Source organism: Clavelina lepadiformis, chromosome 8 (assembly GCF_947623445.1).
Source record: "Clavelina lepadiformis chromosome 8, kaClaLepa1.1, whole genome shotgun sequence".
In the NCBI taxonomy this organism is placed as follows: domain Eukaryota; kingdom Metazoa; phylum Chordata; class Ascidiacea; order Aplousobranchia; family Clavelinidae; genus Clavelina; species Clavelina lepadiformis.
In genome coordinates, this window is record NC_135247.1 from 12,927,007 (window position 1) to 12,940,492 (window position 13,486).

At 34.5% G+C, this 13,486-nt stretch overlaps 1 protein-coding gene across 1 annotated transcript; it reads left to right on the top strand.

The window, feature by feature from the left end:
* Positions 1-5,569: 5,569 nt before the first annotated feature.
* On the top strand, positions 5,570-13,342 carry LOC143469776 (dipeptidyl peptidase 4-like). Its single transcript, XM_076967592.1, has 22 exons — positions 5,570-5,711; positions 5,905-6,051; positions 6,392-6,486; positions 6,653-6,727; positions 7,095-7,147; positions 7,221-7,293; positions 7,550-7,670; positions 7,782-7,936; positions 8,022-8,116; positions 8,311-8,443; positions 9,875-10,018; positions 10,140-10,237; positions 10,375-10,562; positions 10,639-10,812; positions 11,188-11,257; positions 11,361-11,485; positions 11,590-11,662; positions 11,967-12,021; positions 12,092-12,191; positions 12,316-12,447; positions 12,789-12,862; positions 13,060-13,342. Exons 1-22 carry the CDS (start codon positions 5,639-5,641, stop codon positions 13,189-13,191), a joined length of 2,385 nt encoding a protein of 794 aa, XP_076823707.1. The 5' UTR covers positions 5,570-5,638; the 3' UTR covers positions 13,192-13,342.
* The last annotated feature ends 144 nt before the right edge of the window (positions 13,343-13,486 follow it).

Genomic DNA, 13,486 nt, shown 5'->3' on the forward strand with positions numbered 1-13,486 from the left:
GTGTGTATTACATTTTTGAATAATTCAACGGCTTCTAGCTTTTTTACAAAGAAAACAAAACCGTTTGTCAAGGTTTGCAAAACTTTCCTTCTTTTTGCTTAACTACTGTATTTAAAAATGATTCACCAGCATCAATGTCCATCTATGACAATATACAAACCATTTGTCTTTAGTAAAAAGTATATGTGATAGTTTTGGACAAGCTGATGACAGGTATAAATAATCGCATGATTGAAATCAGTGGTGAACGAACTTTCATTGGCTGTCTCGAGATAATATAGCGAGGTACGATTTAATACTTCCTTATATCACATGGCGACTAAAAGCCAAAATACCACCAATATAGCGTCCTGTTAAAATACAGATTGCCTATGGTTTCTAAATTCTAAGGTACAAAAACAATTCAGGGGCGTAGCCTGAAAATATATTTAAAGGGAGCAAGATTTTTTTGGTGTCACTAATGACGTCATTATCTTGCTGAGTCACGTGGGAGGTTATGCAAACCATCGCGCGTAAAGAACTCAATTTCTTTGCAAGGAAACTTCAACAAATATTTTGTAACAATCGATGATAATTCTTAACATTAAAAGGTTGGCAATACAAGGTAATTGATGCAAATATCAACACCATACACCAGCGTTTATCAAACATTTTCAGCCACGGAACACTATAAGCTTGTTATATCGCTTCACGGAACACCGCAAGAAACAAAGGCTTATTTAGAGGGTGGTTGGAGTAGGGGTTCTACCCAAAAACATTTTGGATACAGCCTTGCTAAGAAATATAGACTTAAATTTTGCACATATATTTCAAATAACTAACGTTACTAAAAACAATTATGTAAAAACAGAACACGAAAAATGAAATAAAAAGGTAACATTTACAAAAAAATTTAAACTACAGTGGTTACCACTTAATTATAGGCCCCACCCGCTTATAAATTCCAACATGACGTGGTCCCGATTTACTCTAATTGCTCCTGTAGTATAAAATATTCCACTTTATAAGCCAGAAGCCACGTTTTATAAGCGCGTTTTCGAAAAACGATCAAATAAAATTGAGCACAAAGACATGGGTGACAAAGGTTTTTAGCACAGTGTAATTCAAGTCAAATCAACTCAAGCCAAGGTTTTCGTTTTTTTTACACCATTTTTACATTTTTGTAAATATCTGATTTCAGCTGTTGCGTCACAAGCTCAGTTTTGTACAGGTTGATGATTTTATCATAATTTTGTGCAGTAAAACAAAGAAATGTATTTCAGAAAATGTTGCTGATTAAAGAAAACAAGCTTTCCTGTTATTTATTTTTATTTATTATCCTTTTCTTCCTTCATCATTACTGAATGGCACAGTAGGCCTATAGGCTTATCATTAGTTCTTTTTACGCTCCCAGTTATTAACCAGCGATCCATTTGCAGTAAGTAATTTTATGCTTACGTTAAGATGAACACGTTGCAGTTAAAACTCTGCACCATCTTGACAACCTGCCAACTAGCAATAACCCTTTACATTTAATCTGTCCAACTTAACGATAACTAACAAGCGAAAATACCTTCTAATGCAGAGGGGTGCAATGCACGGTCCGCGCCCCGCTGTACCCATATATGGGGGCTACCCACCGGCTACCGTCTACCGACTTTCAGTATAAATAAGCCTACCATTTTCAAAAGCTGCAGTTGTTAGATCGCAGGGTGTTGTTGTTTGTAACGTAAGTAATTATTGGCATTTTTGACTTTGCATTACATCACACTGTAATTAGATTAATATAAGTGTGAGGACTCGTCGTTCATCATCATTCTTCATCATTAGGTCCTTGTGTACTCATTTTGGACACGTAGGGCAGTAAAAGATTTCCATGCAGTTCGATCCAATGCGACATCTTTCGCATATCTGTAAGTGGTGTTGAGCTCCCGTAGATCGTTACGGAATTTGGCCTGCCAGGTCTTCTTTGGTCTTTCTCGTTTGTGTTTCCCACCTGATGGATCCCAGTCTAATGCAATTTTCGAGTGCCGGTAGTCTGGCATTCAGATCACATTTCCCACAAAGCGCATTCTGCGTTCGGTTATTATGCTATTCAGGGTCAGTAAGCAAGTTTTGCGTAAAGTTTCATCGTTTGTGATGTGCTCTCGGTGGCTGACAACAAGGATCCTTTGTTGGCAACGCTGATAGAATACGTTTAGTCGTTTGGTTATTCTTGCAGTTATTATCCACGTTTCTCTGGCATATGTCAAAATTGATAGAATTAATGAGCTGTATAATTGCAGTTTGAGTTTTGGTTTTATAGCAGTAATCCAAATATAATTCATTTTCTGAAAAACTGATGAAGCTTTCCAATCTGGCAACTAACATCCGGTTCTGTGGACCCATTATTTGATATTATGATACCAAGGTATGAAAGTGGTTAACCTCTTCTGCAGATTGTTGATTGATCGATATCTCTCTATCTTGTTGTTTGCCGATTTGCATAATTTTTGTTCTGCTTCCATTTATTCTTAAAGAAACTTTGGAAACAGTAACTCAATTTAATTGTTAGTAAACATATAGTAACTGTTATAATAGACTGCAGAAATAATTTATTTCGCGGAACACTTTGAACAAGCTCGCTGAGCACAGTTTGAGAAACGCTGTCATACAGTATAATGGTTTATTATGACAATCTGCTGGAACGCTATTGACAAATTCAACAAAACGTCGTTGCGAACACGCTCAGTCATATAGTTGTTCAGTTGTGGCATTTTCTTTAAAACGTTAATTAAAATACAATTGCCTCCAAAATAACAAATAATGTTAAAATGGATTTAACTGAAATTTCTGCCAATCATTATGACGTACATTTCTTAATGATGTAAAATAAAAATGTTGTATTCTTAGTGATACAGAAGACTGTAAAACGTGGTATCGCCAACATGTGAAAGTGAAAACTTAACTTGAACCCACTCAACTCAGACACGTTGACCATTTGCTTGCGCAATGGGAAAATGCCAACAGAAAACGCTAATTACTACCAGAGAGGCGTGTACACGTTATTAGAAAACACAAGTGCCTGAGGAAGCAAACACATTACGGTTCTATAAGACAAATCGTATCAGAAAACAACAAACAACGACTAAAAAGTAGACGAACATTGGAAATGTATGACAAAGGAAGATGTGTGGGATTCGTACATACGGTGAAGCATATGTCGGATCACAACACACATCAAAAATGTCAGAATGTCAGATCAATTATGGTGCAACATTGGTTCTGTAAACAGCCTGAGAAGCAGGCGTTACGATTTCAACATATTCAACGGTTAAATATAATATTTTAAGGGATCTTTTGTACTTTTGAACTCGGACTTGAACGCCTGAAGAACGAGTTATGACGAAAAACGAAAGAAATTATGACGTAATAATGTCTCAATTCTCGCTCCCGGTATATGGGAGTACAATAGTAAAGGAGGCTGTTTATTTTTTTAAAGGTTTGTTATTAGCTAAATTTTAAAAACAAGAATTATCAAACCAAACCCTTCCAAAACACCTTGCCTTTGACAAAAATTTTGAGGGTTAAAGGCGCCTCTCCCACACCTGGCTATGTACCTGAAACTATTTGCTTTTAATAAGCTTTTTAGTAAGCCACAATATTTAACGAAAAGCAGTAACATTACTCATAAATATACAACTTTCTGATTTACTTCATATAAAATCTGCGATTTGCCCAAGCGTGCGACGTTTGCGAGTAGATATCAGATGTGAAATCTTTTGATGATCAGATGATTTATACGTTTATCTTGGCGCGTGCTGTCCCTGCTCCGACGCTATCATAGATCTCTAACATCTCATTCAAATTTAGGACTGAATACGAACCTTTGCTGTTTACCATAACATTGATTTGCACACGTGTCCCCCACATTTTTATCACAGTCTTTATATGTGCTCTATAATTTATCTGCTGTATATAAGCATTCAAATTTATTTCAGTCCCAGCATTTAAATTCATATTTGGTTATTGCACGACAGATCTTAAATGTAAATTAACTGACTACCCACTGTGGAATCAGCCATCTTACACTTTAGAGCTATGTTCAGCCCGGTTCACTTTTATATTTATTTTAAAAATACGTAGACTAAGCCAGCAGTGATTCTCAATCTCGCTTCTGAAATAATGTTCAGGTGACTTTCATAAATGATAAGCAAATCTAATTATTAGATGAATTGGTCAAAATGGAAACAGCATCGATATCAGTTGTCACACAATATACGATTGTGTTGGACAGAAGAAATTTACAGTAGGCCTTACTTGTCCTTTGCCATTTATCGATGACATTTATCATGATATGTAACAATAATGCTGTTGAATATCAACACTAATCTATCAGAACTATGTTTTTGTAGAAATATATGTTTCGCCCTAAACGGTATCGTTAGTTTCCACAACAGATAAGCTAGCAGTAAAATTAACTTAAAATAATATGATCAATTTATACAAATATATAGTCTCCAGCAATTTAAAGAAATGTCATTAGCCAAATAATGTCAAAATATATTAAATAAAATAAGATAGTTTTCTGTGTAAATTGCTGATGTTATTTTGAATTAATTTCACTGCTACCTTTGTAGCGCAGTCCTATAGTTGATGAACTCGCCCGAATTATTCAGTTGGTGTTGCAAAAAAACAAAGTATTTACGCGATACACATGGGCTTATTTTTTGAAAGAAAAACAGGAAAATTTTTTTAAATTATAAGTAATCTGGTTTGGACCAGTATGCCTATACTTTTAAATTCATGTGTCTAGACTCTAGAGGTATTTAGGTCACCAAAAATATAAATTGCCCATAACTCTTTGGGTGCTATTAGCAAGTGGCAAACGAGCGCAATCGCTACATTGTTCTGAAATTCTATATGAAAATAATTTGTTTGGCCAAAGTCCGCGGTCCAAAGTATTCTCAACAACTGTTTGCTCCTTTTTAAATTAAAACGTAGTTATTGGCATTACTGGGCTTACATAACAAGAAAACCTCTAACTGGACTCCTTCTGCTGGTCGTGGACATATAGCTGATCAAATATAAATTTTAGTCAAAGATGCTGTGGCGTGAACGTCATATCGCAACATCGCATATAGCCATTTGGCTGTACAGCATCGATAAGGCTTTGAAATGCTGTATATAAATGTAGAATGATAAGTATATACGTCAATCATCCGTTAATGTGTTCTTAAGGGATTTACTGTAAAGCTGACGCAATAAAATAACAGCAACTCTATAGGCCTGTCTCTATTGCCTCGGAGTCGTAATTAGATTATAACATACGATCTGGACACATCCAAGGTTGGTAAACATATAAGCATCCTACAGTTCTTTGCGTCGCATTATAAAATTTCAATTCTGCAAAGCCATGTAACGTACTCAGCTTCCCAAACAAAAAGTTAACGGCCTTAAGCTGAAAGCGGATGTTTGTTTTCGGGTTAATATTTACTGGTTTTAAGTGGTAGCATACAAAGTGTATAACTGCAGTACAAAAAGCAAAGTGTTGCAAACAGAAAATATTTCTTGAGACATAATTAATATGAAAATTGTAATGCTTATGACGTTGTGCTAATGAATCAAACATTCCTTAAGGTGTTTTTAGTATAGGCTGATTTGGATTTTGGTAATCAGAATGAAAAAGGTTGTTGGAGCTTTAACTGCAATTACAATTGTCCTTCTTGTGATTGCAACGCTCTTTGCAGTGGGTAAGAGAACCTTAATGTTATTTGCTATTAGATGGGACTTTCTCTTGTTAAACAACTGTGTCTAACAGCTATTAGCTTGCACTTATATAGCAACAAGCAAAGAATATAGAGTAGCTTATGTTTGTAAAGTTTTTAGTTCACAGAACTTTTGTTTCCTCACTCTTTACCAGTCAGGCTTTTACGATTCTCATAGATAAAAATTCTACTGCTGGACGAGCAAAACGGTCAAGCACACAAAAGTTTGCAAAGGTGGAAGAAGACAATATCCCGAATTTCAGCTTCAAGGATATTTGGAGTTCAAAGTTCAGTTATAAATCAGTGAGCCCACAATGGATTTCAGGTATACATTTACTTTATTGTAAGTGCTTTGTTTTATGATGCAGGCCTTTTGATCGGATCGCCATATATATACGCACGTATAAAGCCGATTAATGCAGTACCTTGTGGTTAACTTGTTAATTATAGAAAAACTTTATGATAACCAAAGGGCTTCTTAAAAGTAACGTTTGCTTTATATGATAACGTTTATATAAATTATATTATAACGTTTCGTACCTAGCTTGGTACGCTACAAAATAGTAGAAAACATATAGTAGTTTAAGTATAAAAAGAAAAATAGGCTGTACTTGTCCAAAAATGATGGAAATATATAAAATATACCAACTTTACTCATTGAACAGGTACCCAATATATATACATGGACTCAGAGAGAAACGTAAAAATAAGAGATGTCACAACACTTAATGATACCAAAATTCTTCCTGGTGATGAGTATGTAAGTAGGATTTCTTATTAAATTTATCGATGTTTCAATTTTATGGATTAATCTTGATTGTGTTTAAAAGAAAACGATAAAAAGTTGGTATCTTAGATTAAATATGCAAAAATAGTGTTTTCTGAAACCAGTGCTAGCATTTTTTGTTACATAATCTTGATTTCAGATAAACAACGGTGCCTCTTCTTACAAAGTGTCATCTACTCAGGAATATATCTTGCTGTTAACTAAATATGTCAAGGTATCCAGTTGCCAATTAAATAGTCTGCAGTACATTATAATACAATTGATATATGTAGAGATATATGAGTCGTGTTAGAAGAACCTTTATTGGTATATAGAATAACATACTTACACGCTGAGAAATAAAACTACACATCATGCCAAAAAGAATACACTACTACCTACACTTACTACGTTGTAGGCTATTTGACGACACCTAAAATGTGATTTCTGTGACTGTATAGTTGATTTAAAAGCTTTTTAGGTCTTTTTTGTCGAAATCAATGCACTATAATAAGAATAACTATGTCATGCAAAGTGGGCTGATAAATATATGGTTTAGTAGTTTATAAGACATTGCAGTGAAGTAAAATGTTTCTTTTTAGGGCTGGAGGCATTCATACAACGGGACTTATTTGGTTTATGACGTGACTGCAAAGTAAGTAGCGTATAAATTCGGAATTTGTTAACTCTTTTGGTCCACTCTGCTTTTCTCTTACTTTTTTATGCAGGCTAATACGCGATGATATCAGCCTTCCTGAGAATATTCAGTATATAACATGGTCTCCAGTTGGAAATGCTCTGGTAGTGTAATTGAAATTATAGCATACATGTCTTACTCTAAAAATTAACTTTTATTTAAACAAGCTTTATTGCTTTCATTATGCTCGGTTTTCACGTTTGTGTTGTTCTGTATAATCTCTATTTTGTTAATCATCGTTTTCAATATTCACTTGTTATAATTTTTTACTGTTAAATCAGACTTTTTACGTTTCGGTCAAGTTTTAATTACTCACTTAACAAAGAAACCATCGAAAATCTTAGTTTTATTACACGTCAGGCTTACGTACAAGGTTTCGATATTTACTACAAAGCAAATCCAATGGCAGCTGAGGAAAGAGTTACTACAACTGGTCGAGCTAACTTTGTTTACAACGGGATTCCAGATTGGGTCTACGAAGGTATATTACCGTCCGTATATTTCTGATTTGTAAAAATGACAAACCGTTTCATACTAAAAGTGTTGATAAGATTGAATTTACGGAATTAATGATAATGAACTCTTTACACAGAGGAAATGATTTCCAGCAATAACGTCTTATATTTTTCACCGGGTGGGACCAAATTGGCATTTGCCCAGTTTAACGATACTCTTTGCGACCACATTGAGTTCATACGTTACGATGATAGCCAATATCCCAACCTAATCGATGTTTCCTATCCAAAGGTTAATACATCCCGTTGCATAAGCTAACCTTAACTTATAACAATGTATGCCGAAAGAATCGTAAAATCATTGTTTGCATTGTTAGGCTGGTACCACGCAACCTACTAGCAAAGCTTTCGTTTATGACATTGGTACTAACATCACTGAAGAAATACTTCCTCCAAAACAACTATCAGACAAGTGAATATGTACTGTAGATCTTTGTCTATATGATAATACCAAACATACTTATACTCATGTATGAGATAAAGTTTAATTCCTGCGTAAAAGACATCAATAGTAAGTTTATAAATATTTACAAATGATCTTTATACAAAAGAATTTCTTATGCTAACATTTGTTATTTCAAATCATTATCAATTTGTTACATCTAGCGGGGATTATCTCTTTAACCGGGTAACTTGGGCAAATGACACTCGTGCTGCTGTGTTATGGTGCGACAGACTTCAGACTTGGAGTATAACGTCTATGTGCGATGAAGATGGCACTAAACGGATTTGCTTTGAGGCAAGTGACAAAAGTTTGCATATTCCTTTAACATATGTTTTATTTTCCTGCTTCATTGGTAGACTAAGCATATTTTTCGTTGCTTACTGCCAATCACGAAATATAATATAAGATAACTGTATATAATGAGTTACTGTATACTGTACACCAAAACCTAATTATTGTCGTTTTATAACCCTTGCTAACGCGAAAAGTATAGCTAAAAACATAGTATTTTATCTAAGTTATCTTTGGGCAGGATAAATTAGGCAAAACTAGGATTGTTGCCAATAAATTTGCCCATAATAATAAACCATTCCACTGGGGTATATGTTTTGTACTTTTCTATATGTTTTGTTCAGGTAATCGATGCCGCCAGTGTTTCTATTGAAAAACTAGGCTTACAGTTCTTCGTTTTGTTATCACCGAGTAATGTTTACTGTTCAGTTTGGACAGTTTTAGACAATAATACATAAAAAATGTACATTAAAAAACAAAAAGCTAACAAAGAATAACTTTAAGCGTGACTACAATCTACGAAAAAGTTGTGTAGGCCTACTGAAAGGATTTTTTGTTCATAATTTGATTTCCACAAGCAATCAATCATTTTATTTTTTGTCAAAAGCGCGGTGGGAACGAAAAGATCAAGCCAGTTGTTATTAGCATGCGCCAAGGAATGGAATTAAGCGATAAAGCCGAGAAGACTACCATGTTCAAAAAAAATAATGTAATAAATGCTGGCCGTGCTAACAACTAGCACGACCTGCCACTAAACCCAATGTCGCCCAATGTGGTGTTGAAGAAAATCCAGTGATATACCATAGTATAGGCTCCCTACACCGAAATAATGCCAACATACAGAAGGTAACACGTTAAGAATAGGAACCTGTCAGTAACTCCACATTTTTTGTATAATGATTAGAGTTGGAGCAATAATACTGAGAACAAAAGCTCCGAAATTTGAATTGGCCTATTCTGGTGTTCACCATGAACTTGTACAACATGCTTGGTCATTTGAAACGAGTTTTAAGTATTTGTTGCGGATATCGTTTCATGTGTTGCGAGAAAGATTTCTAAGCACAACAGTCTAAAACTTCAAACGTTTACTGCGAACATGGGTCCTTTAATGTGAGTTCAGCCTATAGTAAAATCTTACATATATTGTTAAACAACATTTTTTGCACTAGGACTAGAGTGTAGCCTAAGGATATCTTAAAAACGCCCGCTTACGTTAAGTAGTTTATTAAATCGAATAGGATTAGTTATTTAAACAGGATTAATTATGTTAATATGGGTCAATAATTGCATATGTTAAATATCATAATTTATATTGGAACTTAGTGCAGTATGAAGCAAAATAGTTCTATCTCAGTTTGCGGTTTACGTGATGTATATAAAGGGAGGAGAAATTAAACGCTATTTTAGTCTTACAAAGCTGCTTAATTAAAATAGCTGTCTCAGTACGAACACAAGACACCAAACGGATGGTTGTATCAAAGACGACCTTATTGGATACCAGTTTTTGCAAAGAACGAAAATGTATTTTTTAAAGTTTTACCAAACAATGGTTGGCAACACCTGGCACGAGTAGATGATGTAAGTATAGCTTATTTAACCTATTATAATAAAATTTGCTATGAACCAAGATGCAACAAGAAAGCTAATTTAAGTTTATTTGCTGCAATTGACAAATACGACTGGCACACTTATATTTTAGGATGGCACACAATTTCTCACACAAGGAAACTATACCGTGACTTCGGTAAGCGCTTCTTATCCGGCTGTCGATTTTTATCATGTATTAAGTGATTACGTGTAAGTATAAGAATTTGGTTTTATGTATATAAGTAATGGTGAAACATGTAACTGTATAATGAAAGTTTTGATTTCAAAGTGCTGGTTATATAGAGACAAATTTATAAGATAACATACATCACCTTGCGGAGATTTAGGTATTTTTTGGCGACAATTGAGGGGCCTGGGAAGAGACAAGTATATCGGACCAAAGGTCACCGATCAACGGCCGATGTTGATCCGGATTGTATAACGTGCAAGCTTATTACAGCTTATCCAGGCAGATGCAACTATGTGACTGCCTCGTTTAGCATAGACGGAAGCTACACGATTGTACGTTGCCGAGGTAAATGTCTTTGTTGCAGTTGAGAAATACGTTGCAAAAAAGTTTTTGCTTTTATATGCTTGCGGCTTTTCTTTAGGCGAAGGTGCACCCTTATATATACAATACAAGCTGGATCACAGTGCATTAAATCAGAATGATGTTTTAATTGGTATGGTAGTCCTTGAAAACAATACTGGTCTGGTTGAGGCAGTCAGCACAACTTTAATGTCTGATTTGCGACATGGTACCATACCTAGTACTACTGGATACGGTGAGTCACATTTGTTTTATTTTATGTAGCCTAACGCTATATGGTTTTGACATCAAAATACAGTAGTTTGTGGTTCTTAAATGCGAGGTATTTATGTTAGACGATACACGCTATCCATTTTGCCAACTAGCTTTTCAATTTTCCATGTCATAATTGGTGCCATGGCAAATACCCCAGAAATATGTTGGCCTGATATCATTTGTATACCCATAGAAAAATTTAGGATTTTTACCCAAGATTATGCTTGTGTCTTATACCAGCCTTTATATATGCTATGTTGAAAATAACTAATTTACTGTATACGGACAAACTATACGCCCACCTTTCTCGCAAGTTTGACAGCAAAGGAAAAGTAAATACAAAACTTATGTGCAGAATTTTATTACAAACAGTGGAATCCACCAGACTTTGACGAAACGAAAAAATATCCCCTGCTCATTGATGTGTGAGTGTTAAGTGGATGTTAATTTCTTATTTACTAGTTATGATAGCCAAAATTTAAAGTAAAATATTTAAACGGAAAATAACTTTTTCAAACAATAATGAAGTTATGCTGGACCTGGATATCAAAACGTGAACTCGTTGTGGACTAGAAGCTGGGCTCCTGCGTACGTTCCAGTTGGTCTCGGCGCAATTGTAGTTAGAATAGATGGACGGGGATCGAATTTTTACGGTGGGTTATAAAACTCTTAGATCAGCCTGTAAACATGTCGTCATTATTAAAACATCGACATTTGAATTCGTAAACTATTGTTCTCCTTTTTGTATGTATCGTAGGTGACAATTTCATGCATGAAGTGTATAGAGCTTTGGGTCAAAAGGAAGTAGAAGATCAAATAGAAGCCGCCAGGTACAAGTGCACAAGAGTCGTTTTAGTACCTATATAACTGTTGTATAGTGCATATGTTGTAGTTAAGTTCTTTTAACGATAACAGACAAACCTTTTATTGGTTAACTGTTGTACTCCTGTTGTTTACTTATTAGACTCTAATAAACATTTAGAGACGCATTAGAACGTTAGGAAACGTGAATTAAACATCATGCACCATATAGGCCTACTTTGTTAAAATCATATAGATTAATTATATAATTCTTATATAATTCTATAATTATAAGATTTGTTATTTTAAACAAGTAGGCTTATGTGATTTCAGATACTTTGGAAAACTTCCGTACGTTGATGAAAATCGAATAGCTATTTGGGGCTGGGTGAGTTGGTTTTAAGTAACGTATCTGTATGCTGTTCAGAAGCCATGATTTCTTGCAAGATTATTTTTAGTCTTATGGCGGATTTACCACATCTCATGCTATTGGTTTGGATACAGACATTCTGAAGTGCGGGATGGCCGTAGCCCCCTTAGTGGACTGGCGATATTATGGTGATACGGATTTGGCAAAACGTTACTAATACGCACCATGCTATAATAAAAAATTATTTAAAAACTTTTAAAGCAAAGTTATACTTTTTGACAAGTGAAGTGACCATTCATGATTTATACCCAGATACAATTTATGCTGAGAGGTATATGGGGTTACCAGCCGACAACCATGACGGATATGAAAACGCCTCTGTAGTTAACAAAGCCGCCAATTTTCCACAGTCTAGTTTCTATCTTATTCATGGCATGGCAGATGGTAAGTCAAATCAGTTTATCTACTGTAAGCTATATATACATACATACTATGGTTGGCACCCGGCATAATGACATCAAAGACAAGGCACTACAGGAGAATACAGAACTTTATACATACAGATTCTGAAATTGTTAAATATAGCTTCCAAAGTCAGTCTTAAGTGAGCCAAACTGTAAGTCTTATCAAATAAAAATGAAGTGCAGTAGTTTCACGCACTTGCAGTCACATCACAAGTATCAATCTTCAATTTATTTAGAATCCTCGATTATCAAATTCCATCAGATTATAGACATAGATGGTATAGATAACTGTAAAATAAAACAACTTATTATTATTTTTAGACAACGTCCATTTTCAAAATGCTGCTCAGTTGGAAAAAGAACTTGTAAAGGAAGATATTACTTTCAATGACTTTGTAAGTGTTAAGACGACTGCCTATAAAATTTGACAGGCTTTAAGAAAACTTGAGTTCGGCAACATATAAAACTAAAACGTTCTCAAACTTTGTTTATTTATCAGCACTATAACGAAATATCTTTTTCAATTACACATGGCGTTCGTAGTCCAAAGATGTAGTGATTGAAGCTAACACTATAACTCTAACTATTTCAGTTCTATGCCGATCAAGATCATTCCATTAACAGAGGGAATGCTTACTATCATGTTTACCAAATATTAACCAAACAATTATGTGAATGCTTTGGAATCCCCGTTCCTAAAGATGTCTGGCAGTTGCTGTCTTAATTATGCAAAGCCATAAAATAGGAAACACTATTGTTGGTTAAGCACAAAATGTTTTTAAATGCTTCAATTTGATGTGACCTAATGTTTAACAATAATTTGACATAATACCGCATTTTTTGCAAAAAAGTAATAAATTGCAACTTACTTATTATTGCTCATAATTTGCTATATAAAAATTCCTGACTTCCATTCAAAAATCCGTTGCTAGCGTTTTAAAATCATTAAGATAAAAGTTTTTATGATTATTTTTCTTTTTAGGTAAGACTGCCAAGCTATAGGAATTTTTGATATATTA